The sequence below is a fragment of the Schistosoma haematobium genome, chromosome 2, assembly GCF_000699445.3.
Source record: "Schistosoma haematobium chromosome 2, whole genome shotgun sequence".
NCBI classification, from domain to species: Eukaryota; Metazoa; Platyhelminthes; class Trematoda; order Strigeidida; family Schistosomatidae; genus Schistosoma; species Schistosoma haematobium.
This window is the reverse complement of record NC_067197.1, coordinates 21,387,318-21,410,881: the sequence shown is the minus strand read 5'-3', so window position 1 is coordinate 21,410,881 and position 23,564 is coordinate 21,387,318. Positions and strand designations below refer to the sequence as shown.

At 38.2% G+C, this 23,564-nt stretch overlaps 1 protein-coding gene across 2 annotated transcripts; it reads left to right on the top strand.

The window, feature by feature from the left end:
- Nucleotides 1–8,409: 8,409 nt before the first annotated feature.
- On the top strand, nucleotides 8,410–22,530 carry RNFT2_1 (RING finger and transmembrane domain-containing protein 2). 2 transcript variants are annotated; one of them, XM_051214609.1, is made up of 8 exons: nucleotides 8,410–8,415; nucleotides 8,456–8,598; nucleotides 8,633–8,985; nucleotides 9,019–9,169; nucleotides 11,549–11,704; nucleotides 20,332–20,397; nucleotides 21,368–21,457; nucleotides 21,950–22,468. In XM_051214609.1, exons 3-8 carry the CDS (start codon nucleotides 8,834–8,836, stop codon nucleotides 22,079–22,081), a joined length of 747 nt encoding a protein of 248 aa, XP_051067794.1. In that variant the 5' UTR covers nucleotides 8,410–8,415; nucleotides 8,456–8,598; nucleotides 8,633–8,833; the 3' UTR covers nucleotides 22,082–22,468. The 2 variants fall into 2 exon arrangements, with proteins under 2 accessions (XP_051067794.1, XP_051067793.1); XM_051214608.1 differs by having other exon boundaries at nucleotides 8,410–8,598; nucleotides 8,633–9,169; nucleotides 21,950–22,530.
- Nucleotides 22,531–23,564: the final 1,034 nt, after the last annotated feature.

Below are 23,564 nucleotides of genomic sequence, written 5' to 3'. Positions count from 1 at the left end.
CTTCAACAGTTTCATTCGTCCCCATTTAGAGTACGGAAACATAGTATTTCCTCTCTCACTCCAAAAGGATAGGGACACTTTGTAGCGTATCCAGAGGCGAGCCACGATATCACCTCGGGGACCCTCATTCAAGCCTTAAGAACAGAGCCTCAAATGACTGAACCTTTACCCATTAGAGCAAAGGCTTCTTAGAGGTGACCTTCTAGTGGCTCACAGTATCCTAAACACTTCTAGACATCTCCTTATAAAACCCAAATAAGCTTAGTCCCAAAAAACCTCAAGGGGAAACGCCCAGAGCTGGAGACAACATAGCAAAACGAACTGCATACATACCTTCTACTCCTTAAGAGTTAGAATTCGCTGCCGGCTGAGCTAGTCCAAGCGACTTCTGAAGAGTCCTTGAAGAGGAAACTTGACCTATTCTTGAGGACTAAGAACATTATATTATGATCTGCCAATTTCTTTTTTTCTCTTATCATTAATATGTATATTTATGGCCTACTATGATATTAATACTGCTCTAATAATAGACCTGATTCTAAAATTGTAGATTTGTCATACAACTGCCTAATCTATAAGATCTTACGTGGAAGTCATATCATCGTCTACACCAACTCATTTCATCGTAACAATCACCAATACATGATATAGAACAAGCTCTTTGTGTGGCCCTTTTTGAAAACCGCCAGCCTTCGCACATATCGCGTAAGATTTTTGTGTTGCATATGTGTTTGGTGCCTTCTTGTACCAATATCTACGGGTTAAAAGAATAATATGAATGTCAACGACAAGGATTTGAAAAGCTTCATAACACTTCGCAGTATGCTCGTCCTTTCACTTTCCGAACAGACTTCTGGTCTGCACCACAAGTTGGCAAGAACCGACCGAGTCCTCGAGAGTTGTCTTGAGGTTTCGTCAGACTTACAGGGCTGACGAAGCTTACAAAGTGATCAACATGCTCAACTAGTTCATCCCGTATCATTAGTCAAGGAGTTTACGCTGGTCGCCTCTGAAGCGACAGTTTGTATTTGGTAGAGAAATACGTTCCAAACACGTTAGAAGTGATGTTAAAGACGGTTAATTTATTTTGATTTGGCGCGACAACACTTGGTGTTTTTGTGAATTTAAGTACAAAAGATCCATTGAGGTTGTTGACCTATCCAGAGTTTTAACAGTAGGAGTACACATAGCATAGCATCTCTCTATTAATACTTACACTTGTTGTTAAGAGTTTGTTTCGAATAAGTGTATTCCAACAGGCAACTCATACGCTTTGAAGTTCATTTCATTCTGTAAATCTATTTTGTTAAAATTTATCACTTGAGGTACCATTTCGAGGACGTATTTAGTCCTAAGACAAAATTTCTCTTTGTTAAGTTTACTTATTCCTGTGGTTCAGATGCCAACGTAAACTACGCAAAATTATGGCGTGTGCTAAGCAATTAAGAAGTCAGTGCAGGCTTTATAGCGATTCTCGGGCTGTTCGCCATACGAGGAATCCAAATCATACTTTGAGATTCAAATACGTAAAGTGACGCAATTTCGCAAACTGACATTTCACTTTTATATCAAAAAGATATTTAATAACAACTAATTACAAAAGTATGTGATGAGAATATAATCTTTTAAATCGACCAGCCTTCTCAATGGTTACATAGAGATCACATTGGTGAACAGTCTTCAAGCTATTGATTTAATTGGAAGTGGAGTACTGGTAATTGTCCTATTTGAAGCTTACAGGTAGATGTTAATGTTATCATTAGTGTAGGGATGCGTTTCCACTTTTATTGGACTGCTAAAAATTCCTACTTACCAATAAATAATAATGTAATTGCTAAAGACATTTGATCGGGAAAACTTATTCGGTAGCAACACAAGACAGAACTTCAAAGCCCCACAAAACAACAGGATTACATGATAACTGATAGGAAGATCGACAAAATATTTATTGATAGTAAGTCAAACAATGGTAATTGTGTCAGAATACATAGGCAAATCTTACGAATAAAAATAAGAACTAAAAGATTTAGAAGCCATGTTGTTCAAATATAGCGGATTCATAGAACTGAAGTCAAACTAATTTATTGTTGAGAGACTTATTATTCTGTCGGAATTAGTTTGTTGGATCTATTTAAATTAGGCTTGGGTCCTTGTAACTACATAGCTAAGATGCCTAAAACGATAATAGTTGCATAGTCTTACAAGATATTTTTAATAGCGTGAACATGTAAGAAATCCAATGTTCTGAGAAATAGTACTAAATATGTTATACTTTAGAAAGAGGAAGAACGACACAAGATGAAACAGAGTAATGATGTGTTGCAGATGTACGCACACTGAGCGACTATCCATCATTTGTAACACTAGTATCCGTCGCGTTTTTAAACCACTCTGTATCCACCGGAGGCAATGTATATTCCAACTTTGGCCATAGCTTCGGTTTCCCAATATTAGACGAGCAGGGCATTTGACCGTATAATTCGCATATACATTGGCGCGGGAACCTACAGTTGAATAAGAAATTGTTAGATTTTTAGATTTAAAATTACTCTGTGCCAAAACTTGATGGGTTTTTGTAGTCAAATCATTCACTAAGGAACTCTCAGATGAAGCAGTTTTCCCAAGAAGTGTAATTAGGTGATCATAGATATCGGAATTCTTTCGAAAGGCACAATTCACCACTTGTTCTTCGTTTTTTCAAGATAAATTTTAATAAATGGAGTCGGACACATATTTTTGAACGTAATTATCTGGTGAGTTAGAAATGCGAATTAAATGATTACCTGAACGTTTGGATTTCTGAATTGTAAAGGAGGTAAATGCCACTTAATGAACTCATCACATCCATGTGATATTTCTGCTCCGGGGACATGATTGATGACAATAATCTTGACACCATCATTCAGAAGTATTCGTCCAGCTTCTAAGTACTTTTTAGTCCTTGTCACCGCAGCACGTCCACCCTTCAGAAATGGCATTCTCCAGAATTTATAATCTAATTTTCACAGTTCACAAGAGAAAGACTTATGAATGTTTTGAAAGATCCTATAGTCGAATGAAACTAAATTTATTTGACGAGGTTCTATATCGCTGATTTATGTTTTTTATCAAGTTTGTAACTTCAGGCTTACCAGCTGTCGATATACAGCCTGAAATAAATCTTCAACACTACTACTTTATAAACACTTTACTACATCTCACTTCCTGACTCTTATACAGTTAAAGTGCTGCCATTTGAACCAAAATAGTACCACAAACTTAAATATTTCCTGGTTTGCTTGCCTATTTTACTTTCTTGTGAGTAGAAACACCTCAACGAAATAAAAGAATTATCATTTTTAAGCCTAATAGTTTGAACATGGTGGGTTAATTAAAAACCCAGCTACCCTTCAATCACCTATCATTCACTAGGTCTCAGCTGACGATTAACATCACACCACTAACACTTCTCAAAAATGAAAAGGCTATTAATGTAACTCTCCCACCAATTACAGAGCCTTAAGCTAAAATCTGATGAGTCAGACCCAGTTTTCTGGGGGAAAAGGTGATATAACGGAGTAATCATAAATCAACAAAATAATAAGTGGATGTGACCACACAAGAAATAGCTTTCATTTCTAATCGATGAGGCATATATATATATATATATATATATATTTCAGCGATAATGGTTGGGGTAGTAAATCTATTCCTTCAGCCGGGTTTTCATGTTGCAGAGGAAGCAGTAAACACTGGTCCACTAAATATTCCACGTTCCATTTATCATGTTTTAAAATGATCTTCCTTTATGCACACCCTGGACCTAAAAGTGCATTTTGTCTTAAACGTGGCGGCTTCTCATTCAGACGATAAAAGCGTTACCAATTGGGTTTCCGAAAGATTGTAGATTTATGTTGATACACTGACTTATTTTAGCTGAGTTTAAGTACTAAAGTGGTTCCAATGATGCTGATACAGATTTACATGGCAGAGTATCGGTAAATTACAGTGGTGACCCTAATCGTATTAATTTGGATCCTATCAATACAGTTACTGTGTACCGAAAATAGGTTTATTCCACTTAAAACTATATTTATGAGAATTGGTGAGACACTAACATCCAAGCACTAAATATGTTTTTCCGATCTCCGACTCCATGTTTGTTATTTATTTCCCCTAGATTGCCCCAGGTGATAACCGGACCGATAATACAACCATAGGAGTACGCGGGGTCTAGTTCAATGGTTGGACTTCGGGGCGTCACAAAGTTTGTGCGTGCAGTGGGAGGCGATTGACATCTGCTTTGTAGGAACTCCTGTCAACCTTCTTATTGAGAACGAGTAATGGCTATATCAAATTTCTCTGTTCGTGAGCTTGCTGTCTCAACAATTTTTTGGTATTGTGACTTACCTGTTTTTATTGATACAAAGTCTTACTATAAACTCGCACAACCGGCTGCTTGAGTGAAAAGTTTGAATAAGAAGGAAGCTTATTAACTAGACTATGTGTGTGCACATTATACCTTACCAATTAGAGATGAAGGCTATTTCTTGTGTGATTATACGCAATTATTATTTTGCTGATTTCTGAGTACTCCGATGTATCAGCTATAAAGACCTTGAAGAGTGGGGTAAGTGCGACAGACATTGGTAGGCCGACCGTTCAGATATTTCGAATTGGTGATAGCAGCTTGTCAGTTGCACTGATTGCAGCATGATTGAAAGTATGGAGAATGGACGATCTCAAAACTGCTGTTTATTTTAATTAGTACAAGAAATCTTGTCTTGTGATAACCACTAAAAAATGAGCTTAAATAAACTAATGCCCGAGACGCTATCTGCTATAACTAATTATTTGCTGTAGAATAGTAAATCCCAGGAAATCAAAAATACATTTATGGTCTGAGTGTGGTCCAGACTTTTATTCTTTGTCGTGTTATAAAACGATTTTTTGCTGTTGTCTGGCTTCGCTTATATTCTTGACCTAAAGGTATCATTTGATCTTGTAAGGTGAAAGGTTTTTGACAATTCACAACACTGACAGGAAAGTATTCCATCTTACTCAGAGGTTTGTAGGAGAAAAATTGGGTGAGACTATAATTTATGGACGATTTTCGTTTGTCCCATAAGACGATGGGAACCCTTCAGCTGAGCACTGTTTGAGCAACGCACCACTTTATGACCTTGTCACCGCATTGATTTATCTTCCACCGCCGGGTGAGGGTAAATAGTTCAAATACTACACATGATCTTAGCTCAGAGAGCTTTATTAGGTTATTTGAATGGCTCAAATGCTTTTGGATGGAATAGAAGAAACTTACTCTTAACGTGCTTCTGTATCTAGTAGCAGTGGATCAACGACACCTCCAGGCAGGAACCTAGGTATTTTATGGATAAAAGACGAAAAGAAAAAAATGTTCGTAGATCATGACAACACACTATCCTTAGCCCTCAAGAATATGTCAAGTTTCCTCTTTAAGGGCTCTTGGGAAGTCATTTGGACTAGCTCAGCCTGCAGCGAGTTCCAGCATTTGACAACTCTTAAGGAGTAGAAGGTATGTATACAGTACGTTCTGCTATGTTATTTCCAGTTCTGGGAGTTTTCAGATTCAGATTTGTGTAGTAAATACAGAAGGCCTACGACCTATGTTATTCCTTTCCTAGCATGCTTCTGTGAGTGTCCAGTCTTCTCTTGAATGAGTCAATTGAAGGTGCGGACACCACTGCTTCAAGCAGCAGGTTCCAAATATTGATGACACGGTGTGAAAACCTGTATGCCATGAGTAGTTTGCTCGTTCTTGGCTTTTCTGCTCGCCTGCTATGTCCTCTGAGGTGTCCGGATCTAGTGGGAAGAAAGAGAGAGAATACGTTAGGTTCAAAATCATTTCTCAGTATTCTGTACATCAAAATTAGATCTCTCCTTAATCTGAGATAGAACAGAGTAGTGGTTCAGCTTTTCAAGCCGCTCTTTATATGGTAAACTCCGGAGTACTGGAATTGCACGGGTAGCTGCCCTCTGTACTTTTTCAAGGATATCCGAGTCAACTTTTAGACAGGGGCTTGCAGCATGAACGCAGTTCTGAAGCTTAGTTCTCGCTAAGGATGTGTATACTATGGTGGACATGGTAATATCTAACTTGGCGAATGTCCGTTTTAAATCCCAGAGGGTTCGAAACCCTTTAGCGCCTACCTCCCGGCAATGGGCCGTCGTCTTAAGATCATGGATCACTGTCACCCCTAGATCCTTATGAAACCGGACCACGGGTAATAGCACTTCCCTATGTTGTGCCTATTAACCTTTGAATCCCCAAAGTGCATGTAGACACACTTTGCCGCGTTTATAGGCGTCAGCCACTCTTTAGACCAGTTAATCATATTAATTAAGTCTGCCTGAAGAGCACCTGCATCTAAGTCTCCAGTTATTACTCGACAGATCTTTACATCGTCAGCGTATAATAACATTTGAGACTGTACTATACTTGAGAGATCATTAACATACAGATTCACTCTCTTCTTTAATTACGTTGGTAGTCCAATGATGCATCCCTGCTCTGTAGTTTATGTACGAAAATATTCTCTTGGGCTGCTTCAGTGCAGATTATGCCAACTGCATTTCATATTTTCTTTGAGCTTTCTGAATTTTTGTTATACACTTGTTTCTTATCGATCTGTAGCGTTCCATAGTACCTGCTGTGCCAAGGCGGATGGCAACATCCCAACATTCCTTCTTTTGTCTCAGTAAACGTCAAATATCCCGGCCTATCCATGGATGGCTGTGCTTCTTCTTCTTTGGAACTGTCCAGGGTATGTATGGTTGAGTTACCCGATTGCATAACCGCCTGAAAAGAGTCCATGCCCCTTGTACTGATGCTCTTGAGTCTATTTCTCAGATTTCAGCCGATGCTGCGGAGTTGATTGCCTCCATATCTGCCTTCCGTATATTAGGACGAGCCGGCGCAACTGTTTGACAGGCAATCTCAGTCATGAATTTGAATAAGATGACTGCATGGTCACTTCTCCATAGTGGTGGGAGGAAAGTCATTTGACCAACGTCATCACCGTGTGTGAAGACTAAATCTAAAAGAGATGAAGAGTTTATCAAGTCATATCTTGTGGGGTTTCTAATGTGTTGGAATAAAGCTAATCCAATCGGATCCAACCAATTTACGTGAGTTACTAGAATCAGGTTCCTTCCTTCAACCGCGGCAAATGTAATTTTCAAGAGGCGGTTTTTCTGAGGACTTTCAAACTCCACCTTTTGTCGTATTCTATAAAGCTTACAAATACTAACTCCTGAAACTGTATCTGGAAGTAGTTTGCTTTTTAAGGACTTAATATGATTGAGATTGTGTTCAAATCTAGTCTTTGGTTCTTAATCGGGGATTCTCTTAACTTATGAAAAATGGCTGATCTCTCAGAGTGATCTGTCTTGACACGTAGTGGAGTTTTTGTTTCTGTTACTGTCTCTTTCAATGACTTGCTAACCAGCTGCGTTTTGCTTACAGCTCTTTTCTCATTTCTTTTTCTCCGTACTGAAGTTCGTTTATCATCACTCAAGACAGCCACACCGGGACTATTTGGAACAGTGACGGTTTTATCCTGGTCTTCAATTTCCACTAGAGGTGTATGATTACCGATGTCAATATCAAGCGGCACTTCACTCCTCGTTGATGTTAACGGAGATTTCACTTTCTCTCCAATCACAGTCGGGTGTTTAGCGGGGCCGGTAGCGGCACGTACTACACTGACACACTCTTCACCGTCAGTGCTCATGTTAACAGCGCAACCGCCATCGTTTTTCTTACAGGCCAAAGCCAATAGGCTCATAGCCTCCTTAATTGGTAACTTCTTATTTGCACAGCAAAGCATACAAAGCCAATACGAGTTAGGCTTCCAGCATCTTTTGTACGCCGTAGGACTTAGACGTGTACACATCTCATGGTGCCACTTTTTACATTCATCGCACTGCATTCCTTCCTCAACGGGGAACAAGCAGTTTGGTTGTCCACATTTATAAGTCTTACTAACCATTGTATTTTGATTAAAAAGGTTTAAGACACAATATGATCACAATGTGAACACGAGTGTCAGTCAATGAGTAAAACAGGCACCACAGAACAAAGTTTAGCAAAAATCTCAAACCTTAACCAAAGTACTTTTAGTTAAAGTCGACCAAGAATGCTTTTTGGTGCGACAAGTACACAAAGCAAGAATAATCACGACAAGTACAAAAATCACTGCTCTTTATGCAAATCACTATAGAAACAATTATCGCCTTTCCAAAGTTTGCATCAGGAGAGAATAATTAGAGGGATAAATTTTTACTCTTAAGGATCAGCTTCAGTAGCCCATATGTAAACTTCAACAGACGAACAGAAGCCTATTTCTGATACGAATTGAGTTTTGGATTTGGTGGTGGGAATTTCGACATTACTAGGTCAGTTAGTGTTATGTAAAATGGTGCAATCTAACCATAGTATCTTACCTATTATTCCTGCTTGTGATGAGTCTTCTACAGAGCAAAAAGCGAAAAAAGACCATTTCCTTTCATTACGTAATATCTTTCACATTTGTTTCATATCAGTGATTGTCCTGAAGTTATATGGAGAATATTTCACTAGTACATGAGACATCTTGAAAATCAGTTCTTATAGATATTGTTTTGGCGTCATGGGGATACATTACGGTCCTCTTCATGAATTCAGAAATACAGACAAGTAACTTCAATACTTCCCAGCTAGCATTAACCGGGACCCTAGAGGCAGTCTCGTAGCTTTCCTGGCAGTTTCGTGAACATATAATTTTCTTCGAAGTAGCCTAAAGTGCTTCGGGTGCTTCGAGGGTCCCCTGATCTTATGCTAACTGGGCTGGAGCTTTGCTTATTTAATACTGTTGTAGGTTTTTTCGATCTCTCATACCGGAAGATTTGCATTCCCTTATCCGTCGTTTCACTCTCACATCTATGTTTAGTTCAATACTCTTTATGGAACCGGGGTTTTTATAATGTGTAAGATTTTATTTTTTTGAGTAACGTTTACAGTTTCCTATTGCAGCCTTCTAGTTCTGTATCAAGTCTACCACTGAATTTGTGGTATATTTTCATCTCCGATTGCTCTTTAAAACTGTTATCGATATTTATTAAAAGCGTATCCTTGTTGTGCCTGTCTGAAACACTTGATTGCTACTCTATGGTAGGTTGGTTTAATCTATCCGTATGATATTCCTGGTACTCTTTATGGGTTGACAGTTCGAGATATTGAATATTTTATCTTTTTCTTATTTTCACGTCACCCAGTTTCATTGGGCACTGTTAGTCACGCAGGGTTTTTAGTTATTCGAAACTCGGAAATGCCATTAACTTCAGGGTTGCTTTAACTACATCTCAAATATATTGTATTTGCATAAACAACATGAGGCTTAATATCTTCATCACTGGACGAATATGTTGATACTATAAAGAACAGAGTATTCGTAAAATGATACTTAATAAGTCAATGGCATTCACACTTATGTGGGATCAATGGATATTTATACGTCTCTACCCGTTAAAAACTTATGATACTAAGCCGTTTGTGACCTTTTTTCGAAAGACCTGTTCGCCAAATCCCCTTCATTTGTCGGACTACGTAGCCTTAGTTCATCCACCGTTGTACTTTTACCTTATACTTGTTGTCTTGATGTGCTAATAACCTATTTGTGTATATATTTCGTCACTGCGTTAAAACATAAGTACCTGTAGTTTCTTACAAAAAGTGAAGGTAGTATCATGTCAACTTGAAAAAATATGGTCTTCGTGAACTCAATATTGTTGTATTATCTTCTCTATAGTATCAAAAAATCAAATATACAGAACCCAGTAGAGAAAATATTTTCGAAGGAATTATAGAGTGGGTTTCATTCTGTAGCTTATCGACTCAATACACTATGCATTACTCATCTGAAACCACCTCTGGTTTTCCCTTAACTTAGTACTACCCAATCAATGGTTCTACGACCTACAACTCTGTAATCAACTTTTAGCTCGTATTTATATTAAACTACTTTCTGCGTAGAGTCTGGTTATGGTTACTCACTGTGAAATCTAAATAAAGTGGGTTTTAGACTTATTACCAACTGATTACAACCCGAATGGTCAAACTTCTAAGTCACCACTCTTTCCAAGTTATTAGTGAGTAACGGCGCTAGCTGTTGCACATCATAATTAAGTTCATTTGGAAAGAGTTCTCACTATTATCGGATGGGATTGCGAAGATTTATCGACTTTAAGAAACTTCATGAGAGCAAATTTTTAAATGGCTTCAAAAACTTTTCCATGGAGAAAGTGGACTAGAACTCTCGTTATAATAGTCAATCTTAACCCGTATGTTGGGGTAATGGTTGTCAATCTGACCGTAATATATACTCTACAAACTACAGTTCCATTGCTGTAACGTGATTAAATAATAGTCTCAGGTAATCCAGAATTGTTTAATAAATTCTTTCCTGCTACACGTCGATTAGTAAAGTAGTAAGATTCAAGACCTTTTATGACCTTAACTAATGTAATGCTTGTAGACGGAATGTTGTTATTGTGTGTTTTCTTCACTCTTATACAACCAATCGGCCTTGGTTGTGTTTCGACGGTCGTTTGATTCCCATAACTGATTGAGTTAAGGTGTGTTATTTAAAAAGAATTTCTAAGTCCTTCATCCAGTGAAATAATTTGTCAGTTTATGATACAACTACTTGATATCATTCAAGTTATCTACATAAAGTAGTTTTGATTTCTTGTGTGCTAACAACAATTATTACATACACTTCAAAATTTGCACTAGCGGTAAACTTGACAGTATCGACTTTCGTCATTAAAACAGTCGGTCAAAAAACTTGACACGAATAAAAAAAGTAGCATTTTAAAATTTTCTGACCAAGCATTTAGTGGTCCCTTCATGACGTTGAGGTCATTCACGCCCAAATACATTTTATGACTATAGAATCAAGATAGAGATAATTTTCGTTACTTCTTGTCAGTCTAATAACCTTACTGTTAGATATATCTGAGGTTCAGAGCAGTCAACATCTTCCGCTAGCTGGTTGTTGTGTAAATGCACATACATTCTAGTCACTGCCTTCTCGTGGTTCGGGTGTTGTATACGAAATTGAGAGGACGAAAAGCGAACAACCGGCACTTTATATGAGTTGGTGGATACGGAGGACCCACTTAGGGGAGTTAGAAAACTCTGATTCCAAACTAATGGTGTACATGAGCTCCAGGATCCTGAGGAAACAAATGGTGTTGGTCACAGGCTACCATGGGACTGCATCTGCTTACGTTGCTCCACTGCCTTGTGGATTAGACCTTTAGGTCAAAGGCTCGGGGTGTAGCCCCCTAAGAAAGCCACCTGCTTCAGTTTGGGCACCCGAGCAGTATTCCAGCTCTTGCACAAATTGAGTTATTTGTGTGGCGCATATACATGTGGTGACTCCTTGTACCAATGTTTATATGCTTATATAAACAAATAAACATTCTAGTCATGTTTGCCCAACTTTTCATACATTCTGGTATCCATTTTACGCCATTTTCGTTTCAGGGTTCATTACTCTGTTTTTTGGAATATATATTCTCATTCCTAAGACACATACCACCTGGAATTCTGTGGATATATTTCCTGGTAGAATTAAATTGGAAACGACAGGGCATCTTAGCTGGGAGAATATTTGTATGCTTATTATACTGTATTTTAAAAGTGAGTTACATCTTAACACTCAATTATATAAGTGTTTTATGTAATGTTAAACGTTTTTAACACTTGTGGAAACACTGTTCACATCTTAATTTTATAACATTTGTTAGTCACTGACGGTTGGTTCTTATTGCGTGTGATAAGAAATCAGTATTTTCAGCGTTAGTTTACTATAAGTAAACGCGAATGTCAGACATTATCGTCCGCTTGGATTCCAAGTTCATGATAACCATAGTATAGTTTGTTACCCAGCATGATTGGATTACATTGGTTGTGTTTCAATCGCTTTGATGTTATTCAAAATCAAAAAAAGGATGTACATTGTTATAGTTACCCTATTGCTCTTAACGGTTTATTGTGGCAGCTTTCTGTCGTAGCTTAATGTGGACATGATGATGTCAGATGCAGTTAGAGGTATGATGGCAGCTGTCACCTCCTGCTTGCCCACACCGTGGAAGGATATTTCTTAAGAGATTTGAAAAAGAAGCTAGATTAACGTCGGTCTTAGCGATCTAAGAGTAATGACCAAGGACGACTGCTTGGGGACGGTCATGCACGACCTTCTTATGGTACGCGTTTCAAACAAATTTACTCCTGCAGATGGAAATCTGTAGAGTAAGGTGAGGTGTGACAATTTTATGATAGACGTTTTCCAACCTCTTCATTCCTTCACAAAAAGCAACATCGCTGCAGATGCCGATTGTCTACTGTCACAGCCCTCTACAGTCAAGAGTATAAGTTCACCCTCAGGCCTTAATTTGCTGCTTCTAGTTTCACCGTTCTCCACTCGATCTGTCTGGCATGGTAGGACCTGAAGAGACAATTGTTCCAGCCAATATAGCTCGACTGAGTCATCACGATAGGCAAGCTCGACCACCACGTCAAGTTGGCAGCTGCGGTCGGGCAACTTAATCTGTGTTTGTTCTTTAGGTACGTTTAAGTGTCAATCAGTATCATATGGATTTTAACTCTTCGTTATCTAACAAGATTTTGAACCAGTAACCGGTATCAATCATTTTCAGTTTATAAGTGTGCATCTTGAATTTACACATACTTCTGTACTGCTTCCAAGTTGAGTTTTACAGATAATTCTATAATTCCTAACACTCACTTCATTTAGATTCTTCACAAAGAATGAAAATTGTGTTTTCAGTTTCGTTGAAATTATGAACTGATCCAAATTTGAACACCATTGAGACCCCGAAAGCACTAGACAGCCTTTTCGTCCTAGTACGGGACACCCCAGAAGTGCACACCCACGGCCTCGCACTCAAAAATTGAGTCCAACACCTTCAGGCTCGTGCGCGGACGTCTGACTTCTAGACTTCTGAGTCAGAATTCATTCGTGCTAATGTCTAACTTCAATGAATCCACGATATTGCGTGACCACCTTCCATTGTCTACGGTAGTTAACCACCACATATGACGCAGTTCAGCTCCATTGGCGCTCACGGATTCTCATTAGAACTTCTAAAATTTTCTCTCGGGGTCAGTCACTAGCGAGAACATGATGATTGTTAGTATGGGGTTATGGGGATTGTTGGATATCAGTCAAATCATGACCATGTTTTCAACAGTGGTTCGTGGTTTCGATGAAACTCAACAATTTCTAAAGCCACATATTGACATACATTTGAGGTTGCTTATTCCTACATAAGAGATAATCCGTTCTGCTATATCCTTGGTCATCTTGGTTCTGTTGAACATAAGGTTTTACAGCATGTCAATTTAAGTTTCAGTTTTGTTTTGTTTTTGCACCTTGTCTTACTGTTGTGATAGTATCAGGATTTTCATGTTTTGTTTTTCATTTCGTGAAATCTATTTAGAGCTTTATTCATTACATTCAGATATTTTTGAAAACGTTGGACAATATTATCAGTTGTTAATTTTAACGTTCCGTAACCATCATACTTCGTTGTGCTTTAAGATTGTGTTTTCTCATAGTATCTTTTGTTTGCGAAAAGTTACTAATTGGTGGAGATTGCAATTTAGGACTTATTCGGAAAGATATTTAATTTCACTAGAGGCGTTTAAATTGATCATCTTATTCTTTAATAAAGGATAGTCTTTCGTTATAATGTTGATAAACACAGCACTCGTTTGGTACTGACAATAGGGATCAGTAATCTCGATAATACTTCGTTTTTAGTTCTCTCGTAACCAATTCTAATATGTTTTTTTTGCACTGCTAATAATTCGCAACTCTGACTTGAATACCACGAAAAAACTACTTACATCCTCTTTTCTTTCCTGCCCCAGTGACCAGAGTGAAAACATCAGTTTTTGTAGATTAAGCTATTTCATTTTGGCCCAGTATAATCATCCCGTAATGCAATAGGTTTTATCAATTATATATCGTTAAAGAAATAATTAGAATACTTAAATTGAGTATTTGTTACTAATACAAAATATCGTAAAAATGATTTAAAACTCCTTGTGTTCGCACTGAATAATTTGCCATGATAGAATCTCAACCTAATTGATATTGGTTTGCTTCTCATAAGTTGTATTGAGGTTGAATATCCCTGACCAAAGTTAGTCGTAGGGTACTGGGTCGGTCAGTCAGTAACAACGTGGAACTTCGTACGTACGTACATCAGTTCGAGTTGCCATACCACATTAGCACAGAGATGCAGCTGTCGATTCAAATCCCGTAGTGGTAGAGGTAGTAAGAGTATAAGCAGTAATCGGAAAGATTAGGGTTTGTAGATGTTATTTAAAGAGTATAATCCAGTGAAATAAATTTAAGAAGAGAAAAAAGAGACAAGGAGGAACCAGGAGATTAGAATTTGGAAGAACGCAAAGAGTGTATGCACCTGCGCCATTGCAAACGATTTTGAGCCATGTCATTCAGGGTCTCTAACCATCGGTTGCTATCACCTCGCGGTCCCCAACCAGGTAGTCTACACCTACCAACTTGACTCAGTTCACTTGTCAGTGACTTCATGGACTTGTGCCATGTTTTCGTCTGGCCGCCCCTAGCTTTCTTCCAACCTACTCCTATACCACTGAACATCGCACGTCGAGGCAGTCGGTAGTTGGGCATACGTAACACGTGTCCCAGCCATTTCAACTGATGAAGTTTCACTACGTCATCAACTGATTTGCCATCCTTACCTAGTACCCGTTTCCTAACAACTTCGTTACTTACTCGATGGTCCAAGGATATATGAGGAATGTTTCGAAGACACCTATGATCAAATACTAGTAACTTACGAATATCCTCTACTCTTACCGGCCATATTTCACTGCCATAAAGTAGGACGGAACGAACTGCTGCGCAGTAAACACGTCCTTTTGTTGGTAGACGGATATCTCGCCTACGTCATAAATGACGCAAGTTGGCAAAAGCTAGTCGAGCCTTCTATATCCGTGCTGAGATTTCGTCACACACCAGACCACAAGGGCTGATGAGACTTCCAAGATGAGTGAAGCGGTCGACACGCTCAACTACTTCACTCCCTATCATTAGTTTGGGTGTCGATGCAACCCAATCCTGAAGCAACATTTAACATTTCGAAGGGGAGAATCGCATCCCGAACATGCTTGCATTGTTGCTTAGAGTGGTCAAAAGACTGCATTTTGTCAGCGTCTTCACCAAATAAAACTATGTCATCAGCATATTCTAAGTCAATAAGTGAACCTCCCGGTAGAAGTTCAACCCCTGGAAATTTAGATGAGGAAAGTGTTATTTCTAAAAGTACGTCAATGACAAAGTTAAACAAGAATGGAGAGAGTGGACAGCCCTGACGATCACCACTTGAGGTAATCAATTCTGATGACAGTTCGCCATAAGCTCTCACTCTACCAGTTGTGTTCGAATAGAGAGCCTTTATAAGGTTAATGTACTTCTTTGGTACTCCTTTCAGTGACAAACACAGCCATAGAACCTCACGATCAACAGAGTTGAATGCTGCCTTAAGGTCAAGAAATATTACGATTGTGGGGCGTCTGAACGTGTGTCTGTGTTCTAGAACCTTACGTAGTGTGAATATCTAGTCTATACAACCACGTTCAGGTCGAAAAGCAGCCTGGTTTCCTCTCTGCTCTTCACGAGCTTTAGTTAGGCGTCGAAGTATTATTGAAGCTAATATCTTAGACACCATATTAGTCAAACTGAATCCTCTGTGATTGTTACAAGAGGACTTTTGTCCTTTCTTATAGACTTGCACAATCAGTGATTGAGATCAGTCAGATGGGATTACGTCCAGTTCCCAAATTCTACCTAAGACCTCAGTCAATCTCACTGGTAATATTGGACCACCAACCTTAAAAATCTCAGGAGTATCCTGTCAGGACCTGGTGCTCTCCCTCGCTTCAGATTTCCTATAGCTTTTTCAGCTTCGTAAAGAGTTGGAGGAGTTACATTAACTTGTTATTCAGGTTGACTGGAGATCGTGGAAAATCGGATTGTGGCTGAAGGCCAGTTGAACTGATCCCTAAAGTGTTCTGCCCATCGATCCAATCTCCTGGATTGAGAATGAATAATATGTCCATCTTTCTCTGAGATTGTTTCACTAACATTCGGGATCCTTATACCGGTTTCCTTAACGAGTCTGAACAATTGTCTGCTACTACCTATTGCCGCTGCCTTTTCCATCCCTCTTGCTTTCGCTACCCACCACTGTTCACGATCATTGCGTAGGCTTCTTGTCAGCTTGCGCTTAAGTTGACTCCGCTCTTCGTTATGTTCAGATCCGGATGGGATGAGTTTTCGGGCATCTATCAGTGCGGTAGATGCGGCCGAGATCCAGTGTTGCCCCCTAACCTTACAGTTTACCGTACTAGCAGATACCACTGCTGTTTCCACAGCTTTTCGGATATCATTCCATGCTGCCTCGAGGTGGGCATCACCTACATGGCTGTTTAACTGTTTTCCTAGTTGTTCCTGAAATATACTCTTAGCTTAACTATCGTTAAATAGAACCCTAAGAGGTTTCCTTGCAGCGTTTTTCTTACGTCCAGTAAGACGCAGGCAAATACGCGCTCGCACTAGAGCATGATTTGAATCTAAGCATGTGCTCCAGAATGAGCGACAGTCTTCTATCGAGCCCCTCCATCGGTGGCTGATAGCGATGTGATCTATTTGGGTCCAACGCTGGGACGAATTGGGGGGTCGCCATGTTAAAAGATGTTTTTCCTTATGCTTAAAGTTAGTATTTGCAAGAAACAGGCAGTTATCTGAGCATAGCTGCAACAGACGGTCGCCATTATCGGTTCTTTGAGCCACGACACCATAAGATCCACCTAGGTGTCTTTCCTTTTCACTTAGTTTACCTACTTGATCATTGAAATCACCAGCTACTATTACTACATCAGAGCGCCTAGCTTTTCGGAGGTCGGAAAGCTTTCTGTAGAACTCATCTTTTACATCATCTTGGCTGCAGTCAGTGGGTGAATAGGCAGAGACGACGAAGAGGCAACGACGAGTGTCCCTATCTTTCCGAGTCCTTATTGTTGCGTTTAGTCGGACAGCGCACAAACGACTGTCTACTGGGATCCAGTCTAAGAGAGCTAGTTCTGCCCTAGAACTCAATGCTATACCTACGCCGGCGAGTCCATTATTATTTACCATGTCATTTATTCACTCTCTTTTATTCCCATTTTATGTATCCTTACTTTTCCACTTATACAGCAGCTCGCCTATGGTGGAAACTCGGTTCTATCTAAACGTTCTCGAGTCACTGCCTGGTTGAAAATTTTATGCTACCACCAAATACGAATACTAAAGCAGTTTTTCTGAAACCACGTGCACCATTCAAACTGGCTGTCTTCAACGTTCGCACACTTATGCAAGTCGGACAACAGACAGGGCTCGCTATGTCTTTGGAAAGTCTTAATATCGACGTTTGTTGTCTATCCGAGAAAGATTGACTCGCGAGGAGCAGACTTGTTTTCGTTCTAGTCGAGGATCATATCTTCACCCTCCCTCAAATGTTAGGACACCGTCATATTTATCAAAGGCCAACAATCGTAGTGTTTCTTGATGTTAGGGCTGCCTTCGATTCGTCGGACAAGACTGTTCTCTGGGATTGTCTATTGAAGAAAGGTGTGCCTGAGAAGTTTATTAACATCTTGAAAGCCCTATATAATACAAACACCTCAGGTAGAGTGAGGGCATACAACCACCTCTCTCCATTGTTCCATTCGAGCAGTGGGGTTAGACAGGGCTGCCCAATCTCACCATTCCTCTTCAATTGTGGTACCGATGACGTTCTGAAAACAGCTCTGTAGGCAATTGTGGTGAGGATCTTTCGCCTGGAGAAAGACTTCTCGATTTTAAGTATGCAGGTGATATTGTCCTACTGTGCGACGATACCCAAGCCATGCAATCTACACTTAACCAGGTAGCAATTAGTGCCCGTGAGTATGGTATGTGCTTTGCACCTTCGGAGTGCAAAGTACTTCTACAAAACTGGCAGGATTCTAATCCTGTACTCACCCTGGATGGTGAGAAGATAGAAGTAGTTGAGAAGTTGGTGTATCTAGGTAGCTACATAAGTGCTGGTGTTGGCATGGGTGATGAGATCAATGTACGTATAGTGAAAGCCACAGCGGCTTATGCCAATCTTTGGCGCCTTCGTGATGTTAGTCTGGCTGTAAAAGGTCGGATCTACAACGCGTCGGTGAGAGTTCTACTCTATACTTGTGAAATCTGGTCTCTCCGAGTTGAGGATGTTAGACGACTCTCTGTGTTCGATCATCGTTGTGTCCGAAGGATTGCTGACATCCAGTGGCAACACCATGTCAGTAATGCAGAGGTTCAGCATCGTGTGTTCGGGCACAGAGACGATAATCCAATTGATGTCACCATCTTGAATCATCGACTTCGGTGGCTCGGACATGTTCTACGAATGTCGCCCCAGAGAATTCCACGTCGTGCATTATTTGCCGACGCTGGGACGGGTTGGAAAATAGCGGAGAGGTGGTCAGTGTATGACATGGTGTTGTGGTATGAAAGAAAGCTGCAAAGGGCTGGCCTGTGTTGGTCCTTCACGGCTCTCTGTTTGGGGTCCTAGAGATGGTGCAACACAGTGGCTAGAGATGTTATCAGACATGGCTCAGAATAGAAGCCAATGGCGGTCCTCCTGTAACCTTCTTTTACTTTCTTCATTAAAAAAAGTGGTTGTTCCTTCTTTAGCTGAAAGAATTCTTTCTGCTTGTACCTTTCCGTTTCCCCCATTATTACTATTATTATTATTATTATTATTATTATTATTATTATTATTATTATTATTATTGTCATTATTATTATTACACTAATCTGTTCGTTATTGTTTTTTCCCTTCGAATTCTCATTGTTTTGTGTGGCCCACATATAGTTGGTGCCTTCTTGTACCAATACTCATGTGTTCAAATAAATAATAATAAATAAATAGAAACCGATCGAGCCTTGCGAATGCGGCTTCTAGGCGTTTCCTGCTGGATACCATTTAGAAGACGGGGGACAGAAGAAACTTCTTTTCTTGAGTTTTTGGTTAAGACAGACGTCTTTGAAGATTGTTTCTCCTCCTTTGGTTAGTGTGAGCCACTTGTTTTCGAACTCACCCGAGTTTGCCTCACACCAATTGGCGTGTCAACAGAGCGAGTACTGTACGATGTGTCCCGACCATGCTTGCCAAAACACTTTTTTGCAGCATTTACCAATGAGATGGCCTCGGTTAGTAAGCTGTTTGCATCCGAACAGCACTGTTGATAAAGCCATACGCAACCGTTTTTACTGAACCGTTTGAAAGCCGCAGGCGTTAAATTCGTGCAAACTTCGTGGTACCAGCCTTTGCACTCATCGCACTGCATGCCGCTTTCAACGTGATAACGACAGCCCGAACGTTGGCAATTGCTTTTCATTGCACTGTCCAGTCATTAAACAGGGGTCTTTTTTAAAAAAAAGAACTAGATGCAATAATACTCAGAGACAAAAATGATCTATGACCAAAAAAGTGGAAAACTGTAGATTGTTAGAACCAAAAGTACTAACAGATACAATAGAAAACAAAGTACCAACGACAAACTAATTTAGAAACAGAAACGATACTCTAATCGAATACTTTAACTGAAATAAATTCAATTAAAGTGGAAACAGTAGTCTTGATACGTAATAAACGATCAAAACAATAGAATTTACTCAGCGAGGAAAAATACCACTGTCCTTTTAATTAGCGCGCGCGGAATTTTTGGCGTATTTCTTAAAATTACGATTTAAATGTATATTAAACAGTAATCTATTAAATTATATTATTGGTTTTATGAATTTGTTGCTTTAACGAAATTTTTGATATCGAATCAGGCAGTTATTGTTGTTATTCCTATTCCTACACTTTATATCGGTGTAGCAAGTCGAAGTTAACATAATGTAAAACAAAAATGTCTGTATAGTAATATAAATCGGAACATCTCTCTTTATGTATATGTTATTTGTGCAGTTTTGAAAATGAAATCGTTGAAAAGGATTTCTTTGCCAAATTAACTGGCTTATGACAAAGGAATGAAAAACACTGGAACTAAAGTCCAAATAATACCAGTGTAGTGAGAAAATCCAAAGTTATTTAGTTTGAAATCTTGATATTCAGTAAGTAACTGAGTGCCATCAATTTTCTATGTACGTTATTTTTTTGTTTTTTTTCTCCTAGGTTTGTATTATACTTTCATTATGTAAAGAGTTTATGAAATTTTCACGTTCGATGATATGTACAAAAGTGAGTACAGGTTTGTCATATTTCTTCGCCATCAAGCTATCCTTAGTTTTGATGGGATTTATTTTTTTAATGAAAATGAAATTGTGGTTAGACTTGTCTGTCTTAGCGAGATTATGCTGGATTTTTTTGGTCGGGACTCACGCAATAGTTTGAAAGTTGGTTTATCAGGAAAAGTGATATCAGTTATAATTTCTGATCTCTAGAGTCAACCATGTCGGAATGAAACAATCAACACCGATTTTATAGGTTTTTGATTGCTACGAATCATTTAATGGCTGAACTCGAAAATATGGAGCGTTTAGATTCTGAATTAGTAATTTAGGAGTGTCATTCTTACTGCAAAATCTTCAAGTCATAAGTACGATTTCATAACGTTCACAAATACCCGCAATCGAACATTCTTAAACTAAGACGGAACAGATACCCAGTGCTCTCAAGTTTTCAATAGATTTCTAGTTTATATCTGTCTTTGATGAACACAGTCTTTAAATTGGACAGATTTACAGACTGCCTGTTTGCATAACTTTTCCTATGCTGAAATTGATGAGTAATAGTACTATTCAAAGAACGATAAATAAGAAACTTTGTTGGAGATGTTATTTCCCCAAATACAACTTATGAGACAGAAAATTAATATTAATTTCAGGGTAATGTAAGGTCGACTTTCAGCACATTTTCGTCACATTACTTTATAAAATTCTAATGCATTTTACCATGATTTGTATCTAATGACACTCAGTTAGTTGATAAATTCCGATCACTGTAACTGATACATAACCAACTAACTTAAACGTGTTTTTAATTCTACTGGAGCTATTACCGACTAATTTTCAATTGCGAAACTTAGCGAGGCAGAGAGTTAGAGGATATAAACCATCTTGTTCACTGTATTGAAGTTGGATTTTCAAAATATTAGCATAGCGCACGAACACTGTTTACACGTATACTGTTTATCAATTATTTTATACAGCCATATACAGTTGAAATGCAGGCGCCATCAAATGAAGTTTGTAATATGTGCCTTGAATCTTATACTCATGTTGGCATTTTGTCTTGTAATGTAAGTCAATTTTTACAGCGTTAAATAATTGGGAAAGTTATGAAAAAGTATTATTTATTGTTTACATATGATTTTAATAAATTAATGAATTGGACATTTTTGGTAACGAGAACTTCTATTGAAAACCAATTTTCTAAGATGTATTTAATTTACATACTTTGTGGTACAGTTGGACACCAAAAAAAGTTTGCACCACATAAATAAAGAGATAATATTGAGAAAAAGTAAAGTAAGGAATAGAAATATAATCCAAAAATGTAACTGGACAAGAATAGTGTATGTTAGGGGATATAGTTTAGTTAAATGTACAGCCAAGGAAGATTTCTTTCACCTAAGGAAGTTCCTCCCAATCTACAAAGAATATGAAAGAAAACTACAACAAGATTGCCTTTTTAATCTAAATAGTTTCACTTATTTTTAAATCATGATAAATACTCATTTATTCACATATATTTTTAAAATAAATTTTTCCATTTGCATGTATGTGTATAGCATAAATTTTGTGCTAAATGCACAACACGTTGGTTTAATACATTCACTAAATGCCCGTCATGTAATCCAGAATGTGGTGAAAATTCAAGATGGCGGGATGGATCGATGGATTTATTTGTTCAATTTTATTAAAACTCAGTGGTATCCTTCTTTTGTGCATTAGTTTACTAATTTTCCTTGTCAGCTATTCTTGTTAAATGATTAAGAATAATGTCCCAAAGACCTGTTTGTATTTTCCTTCCTGTGTACTTATTTATTTGGAGTAGAAGAATAATTAATTGTAATTGGCTGTGAAAAAAGTTGTATGTGTCTTGTCTATTTTATAAAATAGTTGTAGATGATAACCTGTAAATTAACTTTTATTTTTTGAAGGAAAAAATGAACCGAACATTTTTTGTGTCCTGTTCGTCTAATAATTATTGACAGTATTATCAATTATTTCTCGATGTTTGTTTACAAATTTCCTTTTAAAGTTGTTTTATAACTTTTTTATCAACAAATAATTAGACCTTAGTTTTATGGTGGTTTTGACAAACTAATAGTGGTTAAGGAATCTTTATGAAATAAGTTATTTTAGTATAGATGTTTATGTTGTAAAGCTACGGGCAGAGATGAATAATGTGGAAAAATGCTTAGTAACTTATGCTAACAATGATACATTCATATGATTACAGAATCAAATCATGTACCTAATTGGGGCACAATACACCCACAAAGAATATGATACTTATAATCTGCATAAAAATCAAACAAATTAGTTTATACCTATTTCTTTTGCATGGTCGCTATGTTCCCGTTCATAATGTAAAGAATTACTCTGTCAATAGTCAGCAAGTTCCTGACTCTAACTCTAATAATATTTGTAGGTCGTAAGGTAAAATTAATTATTCTTTAATGCAGTTACAAATAAACTCAATCTTTGTCGCGTTATCATTGGATCACTGGGAGTACCCTCCTCTCCAAACTACTAATGTAATACCGTAAAGTTTGGATTTGGTTAATGTACTTTTTTTTTAGATATTTATATCTATCAAGAACAGCCGGTGGAAATGTGCTACTACGCATCACGTTACTTGATGCATGTTCGTCTATGTCACTGTATAAATATGGTACATGTTCAGTGCGTTTTACAGTTTGATAAGACATGTATATTTATTTTCTTATGACTGCTCACTAATAAATTTCAGGTTGGATGATGAAATTATATGGTTTTATACTCAGATTGAAACATTATTATGATCTTGGATACGTCATAAGCTATCAATTCACTGGCTTCATTATTGTATTCTTGACGTAATCGATAGACCACACAGATTCCTGTCCTAAGCATCCAATAAAAACAAGGGGAAGCCAGATGGATGATAACAAGTACCTCATTTATATCCATAAATCATGATTACGTAGGTAAACTGCAAGTCCGCAGATCAACTCAATTAGTAGATCCCATTAGGTGCATAACCTGGATATTAGAAATACAAGACTGAGTAAAAGTTTAGGATTGGTCGACCGATTTCAAGTTGGCAACGATTAATGAGTCGGAAGACAATTTCCAATTAAGATAATACGAAAATGCTATAAAGGGCTGTTTAATAGATACTCATTAAAAATATACAAG

Coding starts and splice junctions, on each gene's coding strand:
- RNFT2_1 (XM_051214609.1), top strand. CDS start 8,834: ATGCTAACTGGGCTGGAGCTTTGCTTATTTAATACTGTTGTAGGTTTT. Junction 11,705..20,331: donor TATTATACTGTATTTTAAAA/GTGAGTTACATC, acceptor TTTTTCTCCTAG/GTTTGTATTATACTTTCATT. Junction 20,398..21,367: donor GTTCGATGATATGTACAAAA/GTGAGTACAGGT, acceptor TATTTTATACAG/CCATATACAGTTGAAATGCA.